The 23,459-nt window shown below is 40.8% G+C and overlaps 2 protein-coding genes across 8 annotated transcripts in view; both read right to left on the minus strand.

Moving 5' to 3' along the window:
• The window catches only part of CLOCK (clock circadian regulator), a 121,875-nt gene extending 117,621 nt beyond the window's left edge, over positions 1–4,254 (minus strand). For 6 of the 7 annotated variants that reach the window (XM_047798758.1, XM_047798757.1, XM_047798756.1 and 3 more), the window contains exons 1-2: positions 4,115–4,254; positions 2,984–3,066 (exon numbers count right to left, since the gene is read on the minus strand). The gene's annotated coding sequence lies outside the window, so the exon portion shown is untranslated. Of the gene's footprint in view, positions 1–2,983; positions 3,067–3,829; positions 4,017–4,114 lie in introns of those variants that run through there. The other variant, XM_047798751.1, reaches the window with a different exon arrangement.
• Positions 4,255–11,802: 7,548 nt separating this feature from the next.
• Positions 11,803–23,459, minus strand: part of PDCL2 (phosducin like 2) — a 32,483-nt gene continuing 20,826 nt past the window's right edge. The window contains exons 5-6 of the mRNA XM_047799574.1: positions 15,531–15,739; positions 11,803–12,254 (exon numbers count right to left, since the gene is read on the minus strand). Coding sequence (XP_047655530.1) covers positions 12,100–12,254; positions 15,531–15,739 — 364 coding nt within the window. The 3' untranslated portion in view covers positions 11,803–12,099. The remainder of the gene's footprint in view (positions 12,255–15,530; positions 15,740–23,459) is intronic.

The raw sequence follows: 23,459 nt of genomic DNA on the forward strand, positions 1-23,459 counted from the left end.
GATATCTACTCTCCCTCCAAATCCTACATCTACAAAAGTAAAAAGCGGAAACATTCGCACCCTTACAATCTTATGTATGTATTTATTCTAGAATCTATCATTTCCTATCTTGTGTTATAATCATTATATACATGCTCTTTTTTTTTTTTTTTTAACAGCCATACCTGCAGCATATGGAAGTTCCTAGGTGAGGTCAAATCGGAGCTGCAGCTGCCAGTCTACATCACAGCCACAGCAACCGGATTCTTAACCCACTGAGCGAAGCCAGGGATCAAAGCCACATCATTATAGATACTAGTTGGATTCTTAACCCACTGAGCCACAATGGCAACTTCCACAAATACTTTTTTTTAATTTTTTATTATAGTTGATTTACAATGTTCTGTCAATTTCTGCTGAACAACAAAGTAACTCAGTTATACATATAGATATATACATTCTTTTTCTCACATTATCCTCCATCATGTTCCATCACAAGTGACTAGATATAGTTCCCTGTGCTATACAGCAGGATCTCATCACTTATTCACTCCCAATGCAATAGTTTGCATCTACTAACCCCAGACTCCCATCTGTCCCACTCCCTCCCCTTTGGCAACCACAATGTTAGACACTAGACTTCAAATATGCTCAGGGCAGGGTCAACTGTACTGCATCTTTCTATATAGCTCACCTATTTTAGTAGTCTTGACTAATACTCAACTTTCTATCACCTAAAAGGAATTAAGTCTTGGCAATTATTTGCAGCTTGGTTAGAAAGGCAGTCTTCTCTGTGCAGGGGGCCAGGGGTGGGTGGGGTGTACATACGACTTGTCTGCTGTCATTATAGGACAAACCAGACCTGACTGCCTCTGCTCCCTCTCCCCTTCAAGGCTGCATTCCAAGTCAATGTCTCCTAGTTAAGGACAGACCTGTGTAGTTTCACTCCAGAGACCAGGACAGGCTGGTGGAACCTAAGTAGTTTTCTATTGGCCCGCACATGCAGGAGAACAAAAGCAGTTTAACCTGTGAGCTACTGACCAGGTCAAAACCCTAGAAATGTGGACCCTAAAGAGTCCTATAAAAGCCACGGACTCTAAGTCTTACAGGTAAATTCAATCCACATCAGATTAAAGCTCACAACAGTGAGAGCTCACTACAAACCATAACTGTGCCCCAAACTAACCAGCCCCTCACCAGTGAAAAGATGAGAATGTCCTAAGGCGCATACTATATGTTAAACTTTCTGACACACTCCAGGTCATTTCCCTGACCTGTGACACTAACAGAGCTCACATTGAAGGCAAACAAGCGGACAAAACAAGACAATTCAGTTCTCAAGACTGAAAATTCATGTTTGTAAATGCACAGAAAAAGAACTCGAAGGTTATACAACACTGTTAACAGCAGTCATCTCTGTAGAGATGTGAGAAGAGGTGGAAGCGTGCAAAGGCTGCTTCACGTACATATACACTGCATTGTTTTAATTTCTCATGAACACCACTCTACTTCTATAATTTGAAAAACAATAACAAAATTTTAAGTAAAATTTTGAAATGCAATTCTATTTTTTCAAAAAGACTGAATAGACCCACATGGAATTCAAATGAAAAAATATGCATAAGTTTGACTAGAGACCTCTAAGTCAAACAAAAATAATTATCCTATCGTACAAAATAAAAAGGAATACTGGAAACATAACAAAAATGCCCACAGCAACTGTCAACCACTACTCAACATTCACTACTTTCACTATATGATATTAGCATCCAAGGAGTTCTGAGTACCCTTCCCCAAATCATGTACTGTGTGGAGCAATCAATGAGCCATAAAAAAAAATTGATGTTCTACACTGACTACTAGTTTTAATTCCCCGAAAGTACCATAAAAATAAATATACATATAAATTTACATGTCACTGAGGTTCATATCTGATTGTCTTGAGAAAAGCATTTCCCAAATCTGCAAAGCAAACTACCTGGACAAACGATTCTATTACCATTTTAATGGAGTGCTCATACTCGCCAACTATTTGTCATGACAACTTTGGGGTTAAAAAAAGTAAAAGTCAAATTTTATGCAAGTATGATTCCTGGAAAAAAAAAAAAAAAGGGGGAGGCCAAACCATGCTCTGAAATCTTTATAATCCAGCCATAATGCCAAATGTAAATGTCGTCATATTTCGGCAAAGCAAAATGTGACTAAACAGCTTTAAAAATTAAATGTGACACCAGCACCTTAAAAATCGAGGCATAGACAGCCAAACTTACCCTAAGCTTTCTTTGAATTTTACAGCTCATTTTCCTTAAAAATATTAAGAGGAATCATGTTGAAAATGTCCAAAATCACCATAAATTAGGAAAGAGAAATAAGCAACAGACAAAAACACATAACAAGTTATTTTGGAAAGGACTTCTGTTTAGTTTATGAATCCATAATACAGTCCAAAAACTTTAAAAATAAGACATACACAGCGTCATTTCCCACCATCCCCTCATCAGGCTCCTTCCCCCTCTCGCCCACCATTACCAATTCTGCAGTTTCTCCCCCCCCCAGAGTCGCTTTATACTTAGAAAAGCAAACGCAAGCTTGTATTCTTATTCCTCGCCTGTCCCCTTAACACACAAAGCACCACATTATTCACACAGTCCTACATCTTTTTTTCACTTCATAACATATTTTGGAGCTCTTCCCAGGTCAGTACACAGAACCCTTCCTCATTGTTTTCTTTCATAGCTGACCATGACCAGTTGTCCCACAACTTTCCTTCTATCTTCCTTAGGCTAACCTTTAATGACGTTCTCATCAGTTTACTACTTAACACCTGAGTTAGTTTTTCCCCCTCAACAAGATTTTAAACAGAGAAACCCACTCATTATATAAATATAGCCTTTTTAGAACCTTCGTTTTTCAACCAAGTGGAGGGAAAACACTGCACAATTTTCTCCTCTCATCATTTAAAATGAAGCTACAAATTAAAATGCAAACTTTCAAGTTTGATTACCTTTTTTTGATTCGGGGGATCAGCGTAACAGCCAAATCAACAAAAGCTGTAAAAGTTTCTTTACTTCTGGTGCTTTTCTTTCGCTGTAAAAGAAAACACTGGTTTGGTTTGGTTAAAGTTAGAAGGCTGTTAAGTATTAGCGTGGCATCCTAACAGCAAGAAATCGCCACCTGATTCCACGTCTCATTTGCCAGGTCAGAGGGGAGGCTTTGCTTTGTGGACTGCTCCACCGGCGAAAACGCACTCGGGGGCTTAAGCTCCGGGCGCTCGGCGGTGGAAATGACGATCCGAGGGCCAGGGCGCCAGGACCGGCTCCGCAGGCGGAAAGGGACCGGGAAGGGCAGGCGCCATGGGGACCCGGCCTGGAACCGCGACCACCAACGGAACCAGCCCTCGGGCGGCGGCCCCGCTGACAGCACGCCGGGAGGGCGGGGGTTCCCCGAGGAGCTGGCCGTCCCCGCGCCCCATTGGGCGCCGCTCCAAACGTGCCCGGGTTGTGACAGGAATAAAGTGGGTCACAAGGCCTAGCGGGTCCCAGGCGAAAGCGCTCCCCGCACCAGGTCGCCGGCGGTCCCGGCCGCTCGACCGCTGCAATCGGCCCCAACCCAAGGGAGCGCTCTGGCCACAGGGCCCCGCCGGGCACCCCGATCCCGCCTCTGCCCCGCAGGTAACCCCGCTGTCCTCGAGGGCCCCGTGCCGCCGGGCCTCCGCCCAACTCCCGAAAACACTCACCAGAGTGAGAGGCAAAACTTGGCTCCAGCGCCCGGCCCCCCGCCGGCCGCCGCCCCCGGCCCCATACACCGCCCCCCTCCCTCTCACCCTCCCTCCCCTTCCCCGCGCCCTCACCGTGTGGCGCGCAGCGTCTCCGGTTTCCTCCCCACTCCACCCCGGGGTCCGGCGGCGGCGACTCGGAAGCGTAGGCCCGGCCGGGTCCGGGATACGCGGCGGCCCCAGCACCAGCAGCACCTGAACGGACGGCGCCCCCCACCCAGCCCGAGGCACCGCCACGGCCGCCCGCTCCTCCTCCCCCTCCCTGCCTCCCCTCCTCCACCGGCCCCGGGAGCGCATGCGCCGCCCAAGCCAGCCGCCGGCGGACGTCCAGCCAAGGCCCACCGGGTGGGCGCCACTCACCGGGAGCGCGCACGCGTCTGGGCCAGCTTTCCCTCGCGCTCGCGCCCCAGGGATTTCCTTTTCGAGGCGGGCAGTCGCAATCCGCGTCGGAGAGTGCGCTCCCTCCGGCGCATGCGTCCTCGTGACCCAGGGCTCCGCCGGCCGGCGCTGTGCGTCCGCCCCTCCCCTCGCTCTCATCTCCCCAGCGCGGCTCGGCGCGCATGCGACTTGCCCGTTAGGCAGCGCGGAGCCGCAAAGCGATCCCGGGGCCCCGGGCCACCCGCCGCAGGGCGGGAAGGAAACCCCTAGTCTCCCCGCACCCAGCTGCCCGCACGGTTCCAGGAAAGCAGGGGAGGCGGGCCTGGTCGGCGGAGGGAGCGGCCGGCCCGGGCAGCGCTAGGGAGGCGGCTTCGGCTTTCACCCTGGATGCGGGGAGAAGGAGAGGGTGGTTCCTGGCGGAGAAGTGCCGAGGAACCACCCTCTCCTTCTTCCCGCGGAGGGGTCTCTGAGAGAGAGAGAGAAAGGCGAATGGCTTTGCCAGCGCCAGGGGAAATTTTCCGGTATTGGCAGGCGCAAGAGTTTTTTCCCATCTCCAACAGCATCCCTTGCGCTTCGTTTCTTGGGTCTGGAAGAGGGAATTTGTGAGGGTGACTGAGCTCCAGACTCTTCCTTTGCGCTATCCTGGGGGTGCACTGCTTTAGTTGCTTCTCGCTGGAGGGTGGGCCTGAGGAAACTGGGCGGGAGCCCTGACTGGAGGAGGGAGGCAAAAGAAGGTACGGCTGTGCCGCTTTGGAGTTTCTTTCTTGGCCTTAAAGGCCAGGTGACAGTATAAGGGAAGGTGGGGGGTGAAGCTGTAGGATAAACCAGGACCCTAATTTGCACCGCTTGCCTTGTTAGAAAAACGTGTGAGTACTGCGCCCTTATCTTAAGATATCCTTATCCTAATATTCCTTATCTTAACCTTTGATGGTTAAGACACTTGGTCCGCACGGGAAAGCGTATTTCGGCGCTTGAAAATTATTGGAAAAGAGGTCTTTACAGCCCTGATTCCTAGTAGTTTTCACATTTTAATGTTTTTTGGATTTGAAATAGAAGTAGTCGTCCTGTTTCAAAAAATAAACACCTGTTTTGACTATTAAATCCTCCCCTCAAGGTAACATTCATATCAGTAAACTTTTCAAATTCTTGCTGTGTACTCAAGATGAAAAGAATATTACAACTGAGGAACTTATTCAGATCCCTGATCGTTTACATGAGCGTTTTTCCGACGCGAGTGGGAAATTCTAATGGAGTCATCAGTAGCAGACAGAAGTTTAGTAGACATTTTTCCCCGGTCAGCCTTCATTCCCCACTCTGATAGTTTCCTGGAGAACTATCCTTTCTTCACTCTCAGACCTTTGGCTGGGGCAGCTCCCCAGGGGAAAACATATTTGAGTTAATCCTCTGCATTAAACTGGACTTAACAAGAGGAGTGATCTCTCTTTTTCCAATGGATTTAATTCTGGAAAAATGGAGGCCTGAAGCCAACTTCCCACTCACAGAGTCTGAGAAAGAAGGCAGCATGGAAAAAAGCAGATTCAAAAATGGAGATGTGGGCTGCAGACGTGTTTTGATGCCCTGAATTTAATGTGGACTACATAACTGGAAATTTCAGTTAAATTATTCAATAAATTCATGTATTTACTGCTTAAACCAATGAGAGGTTTTCTGTCACTTGCAATCAAGAATCTTAACATAGCCAGAGCAAGAGAGGAGGCAAGTTTAACAATACTGAGGGTACAGAAGCTTGCTGAATGCTTTTCCTAGGGTGTGGATGTTTGGATTTTATGCTGGAGAAAGTGCTATGTCCTCATATTCTACATCATCTGGAACACATATTTTCAAAATACCTTTGCCCTTTTTAATGGTTCCATTGTCCTCTTAGTCACTGGGAACAAATCATATTCATCTTTGACTCCTCTCTCACTTTCTGTATTTAATCATTTACCAAGACCTGTTGATAATCCCCTGTTTTTTGCTCAGTCCTATGACACTGCTTGAACATTTCCCATGGCTGGGTTCACAACTTACCTTTTCCCCATATTCTCTCCAAGTAGAAAACTGTATCACATATTTTTAATAACATTTCCAACTACCAATTCCACCTTTCCCTAAAACAAAAATCCTGCCTCATAGTTTCATAGACCCTAAATTTGTCCCCCAGCCTAAACCCTTGCCTTAAAACACAATTTATGTAATTCTGTTTCTTCTTGCCTGCCTTACTGTTATTTAAACTGAGCATTACCAACTCCCTGATTCTCATAGTTGATGTCTTGATGGAAGTGATACAACAGAGTGGTTAAGAGTACAGAATTGGGAACTAAACTGCCAGGATTTATCCCAGTCCCACGACTTAATGTCTGTATGACCTTGCGTAAGTTATTTGTCCATTCTTCAGTTTCCTGATCCATAAAATGAAGTTAACAATCCCATCTCATAGGTTGACTGAGAGAAGATATCAATTAGATAGATAGATAGAGGTGTGTGTGTGTGTGTGTGTGTGTGTGTGTGTAATAGTACCTGGTACATAAGAAATCCCATATTAGTATTGATCATCATTAATGATGTTCCTTTTTAGGTAGTTCTTACATCTCTTGTTCAATTTCTTTCCCTAGTTCTGTTTGCCTATGCCCTTTCTTTCATAATGCTTTTCTCACCCATCCTTTCATTGACATTTCTAGTTTTACCACTATAGTTTAAGGTGAATTGGAACACAGGAAGTTTGATATGCATAATAGGGGATATACTGTTAGTTGTTTGTTTTTTAAGAATCCTTCAGAGTTTAGTCAGTTACTCATATCCTTTCTAGACCCTTTAGAGTGAAGTCAATAATATGAGGTGGTATTATAGACTTCGTAATTAAAATCTAGGCTTAAATCCTGACTAATACTAAGAGACACTGAGCAAGTTAAATAATTTCTCTGAGCATCAGGGTACTTATCTGTAAAGTGAGAAGAAAAGAATTTCAGAATGGTGGTGATCAAATGTAAATTATGAACTACCACAGAAAGGTTGGGTGATAAGGATGGTGGTTTTAAATTCTTATGGTTTGTCGTTGGAACCCTAGGAATGGCTGGAATGACTCACATGTTTGTAGCCCAGCCCACACTGTCCTCCTCTTCGAGTTCTAAGCAGTGTCCAGTTGTCTACCTGGTGTGTCGTCTTGAATAGCTCAAGTATCTTGGATACTTCCTTCAATCTGTTCTCTACGAGCAGCAAGAATATTCTTTTGAAAATATAAATGAAATCTCACGTTCCTCCTTAAAATCCTTATTGTTTCTCATTATAGCCCAATTCCTAATCATGGCTGTATACGCTGTTCATCCAGCCCTTCATACATCTTTAGTCTTATGTCCTACCATTTTCTTCCTTTCCCATAACACCTTCCACCCAGAAACTTCCCTCAGTTCCTTGATAATCTCTGTATTCTCAAGCTTTGGCACTTGCTGTGCCCTTGTCTGGACCACCCTCCTGCCTTTCCTCCTGGCTCCTCCTCAGTCTTCATGCCTCAAAGTGCTAACTACCCTATCTAAGACATCTCCCTCCTACCTCTCACCTGCCCCCCAACACACATAGTACCACAGTTGTTCTCCATTAGTGCACTATTTTTTGATATTTGTTTTCTTATTTATTAAATATCTCACCACCACCACCACCACTGTAAATTTCAGGACAAGAACCATGTTTCTGTTTTTTGGGGGTTTTTTTTTGTTTTTTTGTGTGTGTGTTTTGTCTTTTTGCCTTTTCTAAGGCCACTATAGCTCATGGCAACCCTGGATCCTTAACCCACTGAGCAAGGCCAGGGATTGAGCCCGCAACCTCATGGTTCCCAGTCGGATTTGTTAACCACTGCGCCACAACAGGAACGCCTGCTTTTTTGCTTTTTTAAGAACCATGTGTTTTGTTCACCACTGTATATGCATCATCCATTTCAATGCCTGAGTTGAATGATTGAATGAATGAATTAATGAATGAGATGAAAGATAAAACATGCGAGAAGAGTTTTAGCATAATTTTTATATTCCAAATTATGATTGTAGATGATTATAGTATTGGCAGGAGGTAAATGTAGCAATGTGTATTAAAGTATAAAGGAGAGAGAAACTGAAACAGTTAGTGAAACACTAGAACTGTGTTAGTAAAAATATTTGAGAACCCAGAAAAATATGTAACACCATAACAGACACAGCTAACACCTAAAGGAGGCTGCTGCCTGAGGTCCAAAATAGGGAACAAAGAATATAAAGTACTCATCCTCTAAGTAGCTGCCAGCATTTGGAGCCAGATATTTAATCTTTTAGCCAGGACTGAAAGCTAGGCAAAACTAGACCCAACATGATTAAAACCTCCAATCCCCCCGCCTCCAGGCCATTTCCGAAGAACACATGGGAAGAGGAAGATGAGAGAATCACTGGAGCCGTGTCTTACTAGGTTCCTGGAGAGTACTGTGGCTTTTCCTTCTCTATTCATTCCCCTCCAACACCAAGTTCAATGAACAAGGCTCCAGCAGAAACAGCTAGAAAAGATGGAGTGACTGTAGGAAGAGACTGCCCTCTCATTCCTTGCAGATGTGTTGAAATGTCCTGGATCTGCCTACATGACTAGAAGGATAGAGACTGCGAGAGAAACAGCCAGCCAGGAAGTGGGCTGAAGTAAAGCAATGTGTTCTCCTACAATTTGGCATGGCAAGGATATGTAAGTTTATTTAGGGTCCATCAATGCTGTGTGGAAAGTGCTGTCCAGATTTGAACTATATTGACACCTAAGAGGAAAAGAAATTCTAGCAGCAAGAGGCTGGGTATACTTTTGGGAGTGGGGACTGAAAGATCAAAAGGGCGGGGGGCAGGGGGAGTGCCAGACGGAGCTCCTATACAAGGAGTGTGCAGTGGAGAAGGTGCCTCTGAGTTCCCGGGAGAACACAGTGTGACCACTAAAGAGTGAACACTTTGATGCAATATGGATTGTACTTACCCAGTTAAGTAAGAGAATTGTATCCCTTTCTTCCCTAATCTCCCTCCCAGCCCCTATCACCACAGAGAATGGGCATTGAAAAGAGAGGAAAATAATTGGCTGAACACAAACTCTGTCTTCCATCTGCAGAGTTCCTGAGTCACAGGTTCAGCCAAGAACTGAGATGGGAGTTTTAACCCAGACAGACTTTTAATAACCCAAAGCACAAAGAAGAGTTAAAGAATTGGCTCGAGATGTCTTTAAGGAACTTGCTACCTAGCACTGCTTAATCACCTAAGCATCTCATTAAAACAAAAGCTCCAGTTCAGTTAGTCTGGGATGGGGCCAGCGATTCTACATTTCTAACAGGCTCCTTGGGGATGCTGCTGATGCTAGGACCACCTTTTGACAAATAAAGCGCTGTAAAGTCGGGGAGCGGGTGTTTCAATGGAGCACAGTTGGCAGCAAGGAATAGAGAAAAACATTAGGTTGGAATATATGAAATATCCATTTTTGTAGGTCAAAATGGCTGAATATTGGCAACTTGAAAAATCTTTTAAAACCATCAAATAAAAATTCATTCAGTAAAATGGAAAACACAATATTAAATATTAAATAATTTCCCCACATTCTAACAAATATGTATATGCAACCTAAATGAGAAGGTATGAATGAGGTACAGTATGGAGTGGTATGACCCATGCTTACAAGCATAAGTACTTGATGGAAGAAATCATGTGTGTGCATTATCTGAAAAGGGCTGAGCCTGGAGTCAAAACCAGCTGCCTCTAATATGCTATAATTTTAGGAATTTTACAAAGTTTTCATGAACTGCGTTTGTGTACAAAAACTACTGCCACCTGGTGGACTTGAGTTAAGAGTTAAAAAAAGAAATAATGGATATTTGTATTCAGACATCTTAAAAACTGTTAGTACTTCCTCTGTCAATTTTAACTTAAAAAAGAAAATAGGTAAATATATATTTACTAAAAGATTACACTTAGGGGAAAGTTTTGCACTGTTTCAATTGAAGGGGAAATAATATTCACATTATATGCATTAGGTGGCATTAAAGTTACATTTTAACTTTATGATAATAGAGCTTTTCCTTTAATTTCCACAACTGTTTTATCCTCAGTAGGAATTTTCCCATCCACTTGCTAGAGAATTTCAGGAGCTGGACCCGCTAGGTAATTATTTCTCTTACATGGGTGCATAAAGCTATAGTAAAGGCCATTGTATGCAGCTCCCAACTTTCCTTCCCTTCATCCAAATAGGAACATTTTCAAAAGCCTTTCTTTCCTATCTCAGAAGAAAGGGGGTCTTCCTAATTCTTTCCAAAGTTAGATCATTTGACTTTATCTGGTGAAATAAATTGTTATCTTACTCAACCTGTTTTTAACTTTCCTTCTGCTTCATCACTCTCAGCAGCCTCCATGATACCTACCCACTCCCAGGAACAGCAAAGAGCATTTTCTGACTCTGTGTTTAACTGCCTCAATTTTCACCAATTTATTTGTGTAATCTAATCATTTAAAGAGTATAGATTCTCTCACAAATATCAGTGAATATCCATAATCAGAACAATGGGTCATCAAATTGACAGAACATTGTAAATCAACAATAATACAAAAAAATTTAAAAAGAAAAATGAAGAACTTGAATTAAATGAAATAAATAATACAGCAACATAACCAAAAAAAAGAATGATGGGCCAATACCAAGTAGAAGGATAAAATCTGTTATTGAACTAATTACTGTTGTGGCCTCTGCATGCAGGTGGAAAAAGAATTTTCCAGATTTAAACCAAGGTGTAGAAAAGGCAAGTTTAATGAGTCAAGAGGCACTGTTAACACAGTGGGCCAACTTCCTGATAGTCAGGAAAAGCTGACTCTGGGCACATGGTCCTGTTTTTATAGCCCAGAGACATAGGAGTGGGAGGAGTGGTCTTGTCATACATCTGCTGACCTGCTAATTGGTTGGGGCAGGATGGGGTCTTCTGATACACCTGCTGGTTTGTTGGGGACATATGTTTCCTCTATAGGGGAGGGTAAGGAGTGGGCCACATACCTTTTCTAGTGTGAGGCAGGAAGGAGCAGGCCAAGGTGCTGTGGTGGGGAGGTCCTCAGGAACATTGTGACAATGACAGTGAGACCAGTGGGATGATAAGGGTCTGGCAATTCTTATCTCTGCCAGAGGCTTTTTGAGTTTTATTTACTTGGAGAAGGCTTGAAGTCCCGCAATTACATGCTGGATTTACCACCATTTTTTCTTAAACCAGTGTTAATTATTAAGTCAAAATAATTATTAAGCTGGTCTTCTATAGTGTCCTAAGATTACATGTTTTCTCATGATGAATTCTTCTATTATAACATAGGTAAACTCCACAACATATTTCTCCCACTTCTCATGATTTAGAAACTTACATGTCTCATAGTTCTCATGATTCTATAATCTGTTAGTGAGATTACTTACTTAATATTTTCTAGCTTAATAATAGAACTACTAAAAACTGTAATAATGGGTGAAGGTGTTTCTTATGTACTTTTCAAAATCTTTAAATTGCATTTTTCTATTGAATGGTTAATTTTTTTTAACAGGTAAGAGATTTCAGAGAAAAAGTGTATGGTCATAAATTTATGTATTTTCACTCAAAACCCCTAAGTGATAATCTTTAATATCTGTTGACATAAATGAGATGAATTTCAAGGTTCTCCTTGATTATTTTCATTCATAGGCTTCTTTGAAAGTGAGTAGGCAACATAGAGGACTTGTAACATTTTTGTTTTTGTCCAAGTAGGATCAGAAAAAGGATAAACCAGAGAAAAATATTAAAGGTTCAGTACAAATTCTGGTTTTGTTGGAGGCAGCGAATATTCTGAAATACCTGGAAGTTTTTGTAATGACATATAAGTTTTAATATAAAAGTGAAAATAAACCAATTTATAAGTTTTCTGATCTCTGACTATAGAGGCAGTGGCAAACAAAACTTTTCATATATACTTTAAAGCTATTTATTAAGCGTCATCATTATCACTGTTGAAACTGTTAGTGTCATCACAAATAGAAGTGTTTCTAACTGAAGATACCATCACATCTATAATGCCTTTTTTGGGATTTTCTTCCAAATCAGTCTGTACTGCTCCAACTTCTGCTAGCTTCCATTCAAGCTCTGCAATAAATAACCCATCATTAAATCATATAAGAATCTGGGAAAATGAAAAGAATTTCTCATCTATATGAAACACAGTTTGACTCTAATAAAGTTAATGTGGAAATGATGCTATAGATGATACAGAACTAGGTTACTATGAAAGTACAACATCAAAATACACATTGGATACAGAAAAGTTACACTTAAAGGGAGAAAATGCAGTTAAAATGTTTATTTTAAAATGACCGAAAATGGTGCTTTGAAAGTTCAAATCAAGAAGCTAGGAAAGGAACAGGAACAGTAACCCAAGGAAAGCAGAAAGAGGGAAATAATGAAGAAAAGACTTTAGCAAAACTAGAAAAACAAAGTCAGTAGAAGTGACCAACAAAAGCAAAAGCTGATTCTTTGAGGAGACTAATAGACACAGCTTGGGCAAAGCTGATCACAGGAAAAAGAGAGAAACCAAATAGTATAAAGAGTTGACATGGAACCTAACCAAGATAAAGATGTCCAAGTCACGAGACTGCTGTGCAACAGGTAGGCCAAGACATACAAACACTGTAACAAAAATGTGAATTGCAAAAACATATCCAAGAGAGAAACTGAAAAGACTTGAATTGATAACCAAAATACTCTATTCAAAAACAAACAAACAACAAGAGTTAATGAGGATATAGAGAAATTCCATCCTTTGTGCACTGTTGGAAGTGTAAGACAGGGCAGCCACTGTGGAAAACTGTGTACACTGTTTCTCAAAAAAATTCAAGTAGGATTACCATATGATCCAGCTATTCCACTTCTGAGTATATACTCAAAAAATCTGAAAATGGGACTAGAACAGATTATTCACACAGCCACCTTCTCAGCAGCATTACTCACAACAGCCACAAGGTAGAAGCAACCTTGCTGTATGCCTACAGGTTAATGGGTATATAAAATGTGCTGTAAAAACATACAATGAATGGAATTCAGCCTTGAAGCCTTAAAAAGGAAGGAAATGCTGACACATGCTATGAAGTGGATTAACCTTGAGGACATCATGCCAAATGAAATTGGCTAGTCACAAAAAGAACAAACACTGGTATGATTTATTTACATGAGGTACTGAGAGTGGTTAGATTCAGAGCTAGAAAGAATGGTTGTTGCCAGGAACTGGAGGGATCAGAGACTAGGGAGTTATTCTTTAAGGAAATAGAGCTACAGTTACACTAGATGCAAAGGGTTCCAGAGATGGGTAATGGTGATGACAGCTCAACAGTGAAAATATACTTAATGTTACTTAACCATATACTTCAAAATGATGAAATAATATTTATTTATAAATTAATTACTGGGCATATAATGTACAGGACAGTAACTATAGTTAATAATACTGTACTGTATATTTTTAAATGTTAAAATGGTAAATTTCATGATATATGTATTTTACAGCAAATAAAAACAATTTTTTCTGGCTGCACCCACAGCATATGAAAGTTCCCAGGCCAAAGATGGAAGCTATAGCACAGCAGGGACCTGAGCCACAGCAGTGATAATTCCAGATCCTTAACCCACTAGGCCACTGGGGAACTCCAAAAAAAATTAAATATAACAATTTTCAAAAGCATGGACCAGATCACTATTCATGACAGTGATTGCTCAGTGAGGCAAGGAGCAAGACAGGACTGGGAGTAGAAATAGAGGTAACCTCACCAATAGTAGTAATGTTAAGTAATAAACAAATAGCTGAAGCAAACATGAACAGATGTTCACATTTGTTACTTTTGGTGGTGATGACAGGAATGTTTGCTATACTATTGTTTGTACTCAAGTATTTTTTTAAATTAAAAGGATGGTACAAGCTGAAAAAAACAAGGTGATAAAACAAAGAGAGGACTTAGAAACTGGGAGAAGGGAAATTCTGGAACAATTAAAGTACTGGAGGTTGTGGTAAGGCCAAAAGCAGTTTTAGGATAATGAGAGAGTGAAAGAAAAGCTATTAAAAATAGCTATTCATGGAGTTCCTGTAGTGGCGCAGTGGTAACAAACCCACCAATATCCATGAGGACACAGATCCAATCCCTGGCCTCACTCAGTGGGTTAAGGATCTGGCATCGCCGTGAGCTGTGGTATAGGTCCCAGATGCGGTTCGGATCCCACATTGCTGTGGCTGTGGCAAAGGCCGACAGCTGTAGCTCCAATTCAGCCCCTACCCTGGGAAACTCCATATGAGCGGGTGCAACCCTAAAAAGGCAAAAAAAGAAGAAGAAAAAAAGCTATTCGCGATGTCTTTAATACGATGGTAATAAGGGAAAAAATATATATATTTTTTTGTTTTTTGCCTTTTCTAGGCCTGCTCCCACAGCATATGGAGGCTCCCAGGCTAGGGGTCTAATCAGAGCTGTAGCTGCCGGCTTACGCAAGAGCCACAGCAACGCAGGATCTGAGCTGTGGATCAGATCCTTAACCCATTGAGTAAGGCCAGGGATTGAACCTGCAACCCCATGGTTTCTAGTCGGATTCGTTAACCACTGAGCCATGACAGGAACTCCCGGAAAAATATTTTAATAACATAGAATTAAAGCAGTTCCAAGAAATGACTAGGTGAAAATATGGCCTTAGGCTAGATTAGGGAGTAAACATTATTAAAGGAGGTAATAATATAAAGTCCTAGTGCTGTTTACTATGGAAAAGGAAGTAGTAATAGGCATAGTCCTTGCACTTGTTAGGGAGACAAAACTCTAAGGGAACTGATTAACCAACAAAATCTGACAGTATATGGATAAGTGGAAAACAAGTTTATAGAGAACCCATTATTCAGTAGAGGAGATAAAGACAGATCATATGTTGGTCCAGAATCATGAATTGAAATAATGGAAACCTGGGAGACTTGTGAAGGAAGAGAGTCTGGAAAGAAGAATTAAGAAGGGTAGGATCCTGGGTACAGAGGAAGAGTATAAAGTTTCAAATGAGAAATGTGTCTGGGGAAGTACTTGAAGACCAGCCTGGCTGGAGCATAGAGTAGAAAGCATTGAGAAACAGAGTTGGATAGATGGGCTGAAAATTTCAAGCAGATGATTCTGAATTCTTAACCTATTTGAAACAGGGAACCATTAAGGATTTGAGGATTTAAGCAAGTGGGTGTTACAATAAGAGTATTATTGGAGGAAAATTAATCTGAAGGCATATAAGAAGAAATTAGAAACAAAGGGAAAAACCTTGTATTTCATGGAAATAAACTTTTATGATATTTGTTAATTTTTGGAAGTTTCAACTGGTTTTCTTACAAACAAATTTTAAGAATAACATTGTTACCTTCTAGCTTGAGATTTAGCCCTCCACAGTCTATAATTCCAATGAATTTGCCTTCTATCTGACCATTCTTATAAACAAAAATTGTTGGTAAACAATTGTCACGGTAGTGTTGAATACAGCTATTCACGATGGCTTTAACAAATTTAGTTTCAGGAAACTTTCTTGCTAGGAGACTAAGATGCTGGTTAACCAACAAGCACATTGGGATGCTAAAAAGAGAACGAGTACACATAACATCTTTAAAAAACAGACTACTCATCTCAGTCTAATAAAATAAGTGAAACATCTCCATGGCAAAAATGCCTTCAGATATTCTTTCAATATAAGAGTATGTTAATTTTCACCCTCTATTGTTACCTTCAGTATTGAATGAGCTATAGAGTTCTCTGATTTTTATTACAAAAACCATTACAACCTTGGAATGAGGCTTGGTACCAGAGGGATTTGCTGCCTGAGGCTAACCACCTCTGACTTGGCATCAATTTAATGGAGCCAGTTCCCAGTTTACAGGGGATGGTGGGTGGGGATGGAGGAAGAAAGAAAAAAAGAAAAGAAAAGAAAAGAAAAAAAAAACACAGGCCATGTCTAGGTAATTCTTAGCAGTTCTGAACAGAAACAAGGGGATCTTATCATCATGGGTTTATTTTCACATGAGATTATCACATTTGAAGTTCTTATTTTAAATTTCCTTAAATTCCTTGACAAATTTCATCCATCTTTTTCTTTGGCATGTCAAACCCTGTTCTCCATTATCCAGAAGTATTCATATTCATCGAAAATCTAAAATTGCTTGGAAGTATCACCCAAACCTGCAGTGCTTCCTGCTCTATAATGTAACCAACACTACACCCATTCTCCCAGAACAGCCCCACCCACAGCTTTAGCAAAATCTTTCATAGCTCATCCTCTGCTTGGTTCCACACTCCTCCCACTTCCTGTAGGGCCTTTATTTGTTATTCTGCTTTCCTCCTTTCCTGCTGTCTTAGTCCTTCTTTCTCCATGTGACATAAACATAGTCAAATTACTAATTTTTTAAAGTCCCTTCCCACTCTCCCTCCTTTTAATTACTACCCTCTCTCCTTTTGGTCACATCCCAGTTGAAAAAGATAATAAAAATCTCTCTGTCCTGTTCACGTCCTTTCTTAAAATGCTCTCCTTTTTGACTTCTGTGATAACACTTTCTGTTATCTCCTTTTTACCCCTTTGACTTCCTTGTCTGTCTCTACTCAAAATGTAGCTATTCCTTGTAATGGTGTCCGAGGCCCTCTTTTTGTGTCAGACACATTCACTAGGCAATCTTATCCATTCTGATATCAATAGCTGATGAACTTCATCTCCCTCCGCTCCCTCAACCAAAAAAAAAAGCTCTGATTTTTATCAGTATTTTCTTTAAAAAAAAATCTAAATTTGAAAGAAGTGTATCTCTCCTTTGAGAAAAGAAAGATTAGCGTGAACTCTGTTAATCAGGGAAAACTTCCTAGAACAGACGAAATTAGTAATTTTTCTTTTGTACTACATGTTTATATGTTTTCAAAACTTATGTACATATACATAGTGTTTGACTTCTTGTACTGTACCATAAAAGTATCTTATTCACCTTCATATTCTCATCTACTAAAACCTGTCCCACCCATAGCTGAAGTCAAAGTTCTCCTAACCAAGTGGCTCATGCCAGGTCATATGTCCTGCCCCAGGCAGCGGCAATCTTCCTGCACTTTGGTCTACTTTTTTTCTCTACACCTATTTGTGCCCATTGTAGTTCTTAAGAAAATAAAATGCATGCTTTGCAGAAAACTTGATAAAGGTGAACCACTAAGGAAAAAAAAGTGCTGTTTAGTTTGTTGTAGACCACACAAATATACATGATATAGGAAGAATAAAGATTTCTTCACTCAAATCACTTTGCATGTACTTTTGAGTTCTTGCTCCATTTTAAACAAACCCTGAAAGTGGAAATCAGTGGTAATGCATGAGTTCTTATCAATGTTTGGGGGAAGACTTTGTATATATATATATATATATTTTTTTTTTTTTTGGTCTTTTTGCTATTTCTTTGGGTCGCTTCCGCGGCATATGGAGGTTCCCAGGCTAGGGGTCGAATCGGAGCTGTAGCCACCAGCCTACGCCAGAGCCACAGCAACTCGGGATCCCAGCCGTGTCTGCAACCTACACCACAGCTCACGGCAACGCCGGATCATTAACCCACTGAGCAAGGGCAGGGACCGAACCTGCAACCTCATGGTTCCTAGTCGGATTCGTTAACCACTGCGCCACGACGGGAACTCCTGTATATTTTTTAATTTGGATTTTCTTTACCAGTTTCTGGCTTTAATTCTCAATATATTTTGCTAAAGTTTTTTTTGCAAATTAAAAAAAATCTCAGAAAAATGGGTATAGAAGGAACATATCTCAACATAATAAAGGTCATAGATGACAAGATCACAGCTAATGTCATACTCAAAAGTGAAAAGCTGAAAGCCTTTCCTCAAGCTGAGGAATAAGACAAGGATACCCAGTCTTGCCATTTTTATTCAGCGTAATACTGGAAGTCCTAGCCAGAGCAATTAGGCAAGAAAAAGTAAAAGACATGCAAAAAGGAAAGAAAGAAATAAAACTGTCACTAATTGCAGATGATTTGATATTACATATAGAAAACCCTAAAGACTCCATCAAAAAAACTGTTAGAACTAATAAAATAATTTGGTAAAATTACAGGATAAAAAATCAATACACAAAAATCAGTTGTGTTTTTATACACTAATAATGAACTATCAGAAAGAGAAATAAAGAAAACAATCTCATTTATAATTACATCACAAAGAATAAAATACCTGGGAATAAATTTAACCAAGGAAGTGAAAACCTATGTATTAAAAACTACAAGAGGAGTTCCCATTGTGGTGCAGTGGTTAACGAATCCGTCTTGCTCCGTGGGTTAAGGATCCGGCATTGCTGTGAGCTGTGGTGTAGGTCACAGACGTGGCTCGGATCTGGTGTTGCTGTGGCTGTGGCGTAGGCCTGCAGCTACAGCTCTGATTAGACCCCTCACCTGGGAACCTCCATATGCTGCGGGAGTGGCCCTAGAATAGGCAAAAAGACAAAAAACACAAAACAAAAAACAAAAAACTACAAGACATTGGAGTTCCGGTTGTGGTGCCACAGAAACAAATCCAACTAGGAACCACGAAGTTGCAGATTCAATCCCTGGCCTCTCTCAGTGGGTTAAGGATCTGGTGTTGCCGTGAACTGTTGTGTAGGTCACAGATGTGGCTTGGATCTGGTGTTGCTGTGGCTTTGGCGTAGGCCAGCAGCTACAGCTCTGATTAGACCCCTCGCCTGGGAACCTCCATATGCCATAGGTTACGGCCTTAAAAAGACAAAAGACAAAAAAAAACAAAAAAAACAAAAAAAACACCTAAGACATTAATGAAAGAAATTGAAGAAGAAACAAGCAAATAGAAAGATATTCTGTGCTCATGGGTTGGAAATTAATTTTGTTAAAATATCCATACTCCATACACAAAGCAATCTACTCAATAAAATCCTTACCAAGATTCTGATGGAATTTTTCATAGTAAGAGAACAAATAAACTAAAATTTGTATAGAATCACAAAAAAAATCCAAATAGCCAAAGTAGTCTCAAGAAGGAAGAACAAAGCTGGAGGTATCATGTTCCTGATTTCCAAACTGTATAACAAAGAAACAATAATTAAAACATTATGGAACTGGCACCACCAACCACACAAATTAACTTGAAATGGATGAAAGACCTGAATGCAAGCCCTAAAACAATCTACCTCCTGGGAGAAAACTCAGGCAATAAACTCCTTGACATAGGTCTTGGCAATGATTTATTTGAATCTGACACCAAAAGCAAAGGCAACAAAAGCAAAAATAAATGAGACTATATCACTAAAAAGCTCCTGCTGTGCACACGCACACACATACACAGAGCAACCTACTAAATGGGAGAATACTTGTAAATCATATGACATATAATAAGGAGCAAATATCCAAAATATATAAAGAACTTATATAACTCAATAGCAAAAAACCAATCTGATTTTTAAATGAGAAGATCTAAACAGATGTTTTTTTCCAAAGAAAACATACAAATGGCCAAGAGGCATATGAAAATATGCTCATTATCATTAATCATCAGGGAAAGGCAGATCAGAACCACAGTGAGGTATCACCTTCCAGTTCCTAGAATGGCCATATAAAAAGACAGGAAATAATGTGCTGGCAAGAATATACAGAAGAGAGAATCCCTGAGCATTGCTGGTGGGAATGCAAACTGGTACAACCACTATGGAAAATAAAATAGAGGTTCTTCAAAAAATTAAAAATAGAACTACCATATGATCCAGCAATTCTACCTCTGGTTATTTATCTGAAGAAAAAAACCCACTAACTTGAGAAGATATATGCACCCTCATATTTATGAGCATTATTTACAATATCCAAGATATGGAAAAACCTAAGTATCCATCAATGGGTGAATGGATAAAGAAATTGTGGTATTTATACAATGGAATATTATTCAGCCATTAGAAAGATTAAAAATTTGCCATTTGGGATAATACGGATGGACCTAAAGGACATTATGGTAAGTGAAATAAATCAGACAGAGAAAGGTTAATATTGTATGACCTCTCTTATATGTGTAATCTGGAAAGAAAAAAAAGAACTCATAGATACAAAAAAGCTCATAGAGAACATATTGGTGGCTGCCAGAGGTGGGGAATGGGCCGTGGGGGCATTGGGGAAAGAGGGTCCAATCAGGAGTTTCTGTTGTGGCGCAATGGAAACGAATGTGACTAGGAACCATGAGCTTGCGGGTTTGATCCCTGGCCTCGATCCGTGGGTGAAGGATCTGATGTTGCTGTGAGTTGTGGTGTAGGTTGCAGATGCAGCTCCGATCCCGCCTTGCTGTGGCTATAGTGTAGGCCGGCAGCTACAGCTCCCATTCTACCCCTAGCCTGGGAACCTCTATATGCTGCAGGTGCAGCCCTAAAAAAAGCAAAACAAAACAAAACAAAAAAAACCCCACAAAATCAGGGATCACAAAAAAATATCTTCTTTAACATAAATATTTTATTTTCATCTAACATCTAAACATACATTAATTTAGTAATCTTTAATACTGGCTCATGGACTGCTCATTGCAGTTCTCTGTAGCTTTTCTCATCTAAACTCTGCCATGATGCACTGTCTTTGGTATTTTCTTCATACACTCAAGCCATAAAACCTCCCTTCCCTCTGCAATATCTAGTAGGTAATCAAGTCATATCTCATCTCACACCCATATCCCCCTCCTCTCCTTCTCTGTTGCTTTACTCCTTTCCTGTCTTATCTGAGCAACATCAGATTGTCCCCAGTGGCCTCTGTGTTTCCAGTCTTGGTTCACTAAATTCACCCTGACCCTACTGATAAAGTTAGCTGATCGTGTAAAAAATGCCCTTCCCTCAAGCATGAGCTCCTTCAGGGGCTCCTCACCACCTGCAGGAGGAAATCTGGGCCCCTCAGGGCAGCCCTCCAGGTCCTGTGAGATCTGGCTCCCCTTCCCCCAAGCCCCAGCAAGGCTATCTGCCTGCTACCTTGTCACTCAGAGGCTTCCAAAGCAAGATGATACCTCTGTACCTTTGTTCCAGCTGTCTACTCCATCTAAATACCCAGTCAGCCTGTCTACCTCCTCCAAGTATGTAAACTTGGGGGATCTTTTCTTAATTTTTGAGGCCAGGTCCAAGAATTATTTTACAGAAAGTTCTGAACTTCCACCTTCCAAGGGTAAAACTCTTCAGCGTCTTTACTCTGCTATGCACAGAATTCAATCCTAATACCTAAAAGATTTACTATTACATTTAATTGTCTCCCTCCACTATACAAAAATTTCTTTAAGGGCAGAGACCAATGTCTTATATGTCATTGCATCTCCAGCATCTACAAAATCCTCAGAAATCATCTTAAATATAAAAGTGATAGCATACATCAATCCATGGAACAAGAAGCTACACAAAACAAATTAAATACACTATATATTACATTTATATTTCAGAATATATATATCTTTTGATAAGTATAAACTGCCACAAATCTAGATACTGCTTTATTTTAGTGGATGGCATACTGAAAGTAATATTAGAAAAACATGTACTGCCTAACTTAAATCAGTTTTCCATGCAAAGCAATGACATAAACTGACTTTTTAAGTTTCAGTTTTCCTTGAATAGGTGAAATAAATCCATAAACATCTAATTTAGAGGAATTGTATCATTACTGTCAGAAGGAGAGCTGAGTCCATGGTATGACCAACTGACGGGATGGGTGGTGTGAACTGTGGAAGGTGAGTGGGCACCGGTGAACAGCAGTGGGTGGCAGTGAACAGCATGGGATTAAGAGAGCATGGCCGGGCTGTGGTGCAGGGAGAAGGTGGTTGCCTAAAGGTGGTTTGTTCCCTGACAGTAGGTGGTAGGGAACAAACTTCATGCTGGGCTCAAGGGCCAGAATTAACCCCAGAAGAACTATCAGAAAGCAAATTAAGGGCCTAGTTATGATATCTGAGCTTCAAAATATGCAGTTGGGTATAGGAATAATGTGGAACCCCCAAATTAGAATTTGGACACAGGTGTAAGAGTGAATAAAATCAGAAACGAGGATGACTTGCTGTTGGAGCCACAAGGCTCCCTGACCAGGGGAAGGCAGATTCCCCCAGGCAGGCGAAGCAGGCTGAACCTTCGCTTGGATGAAGAGTGGGTACAGTTCTATAGACGTAATGGCAAAGAGATGCTAAAATTACAGAACTGAGGAACTTAGTTAAAAAAAACCTCTTATCCTTCTGTAAAATTTATATAAGGCAGCTAGAAACACAAATTGAACAGTTATAGTTCACTTTACAATATAAAAAAGTTATTAAAAACTAGGCTTTCCTAAATAATGTGTAATACAAATAATTGTTTTGGCATTCCCATCATGGCGCAGTGGTTAATGAATCCGACTAGGAACTATGAGGTTGAGGGTTAGATCCCTGGCCTCGCTCAGTGGGTTAAGGATCTGGCGTTGCCATGGGCTGTAGTGTGGCTTGCAGACGTGGCTTGGATCCTGCGTTGCTGTGGTTCTGGCATAGACCGGCATCTACAGCTCTGATTACACCCCTAGCCTGGGACCCTCCTTATGCCCTGGGAAGCGGCCCTAGAAAAGGAAAAAAGACAAAAAACAAACAAAAACAAATAATTGTTTTGTTTTATAAATTTGATTATAGATTAACTTTCTTTTTTTTTTGTCTTTTTGTCTCTTCAGGGACACACCCACGGCATATGGAGGTTCCCAGGCTAGGGGTCCAATTGGAGCTGTAGCTGCTGGCCTATGCCACAGCCACAGCAATGCGGGATCTGAGCCGCGTCTGCAACCTACACCACAGCTCACGGCAACATCGGATCCTTAACCCACTGAGCAAGGCCAGGGATCGAACCCGCATGCTCACGGATGCTAGTCGGGTTCATTAACCACTGGGCCATGACGGAAAGTCCAATTTTCTTAATTTTATATCAACACAATGCATTGTCTTAATGTCAAGAAAGCTAATATTTTATGTAACAGATTTCCCTCAAAAATGTTCTGAGATCATAAATCCTTAAAATATTATAAAGACAGATTCGAAGCATAACAGTTTGAAATAGCCAGAGGAGACTAAAACATATTCAACCCTTTCTATGAATTTTTGAAAATTATTTGTCAAAACTAATTATTTATCTAGAAATAACCATTAAACTAAATTTTACAGCATGGTATGGGCATTCAGAACCGACATCTATCTATTCTGCTAATCATAATGGGTCTCAGAAAAGATATTCAGTGAATTCCTTCAGTATATAACATATGTCACACACAGATACCATTATTATAAATGTCGGTGTTTCTCATACCTA

Source organism: Phacochoerus africanus, chromosome 10 (genome assembly GCF_016906955.1).
Source record: "Phacochoerus africanus isolate WHEZ1 chromosome 10, ROS_Pafr_v1, whole genome shotgun sequence".
NCBI classification, from domain to species: domain Eukaryota; kingdom Metazoa; phylum Chordata; class Mammalia; order Artiodactyla; family Suidae; genus Phacochoerus; species Phacochoerus africanus.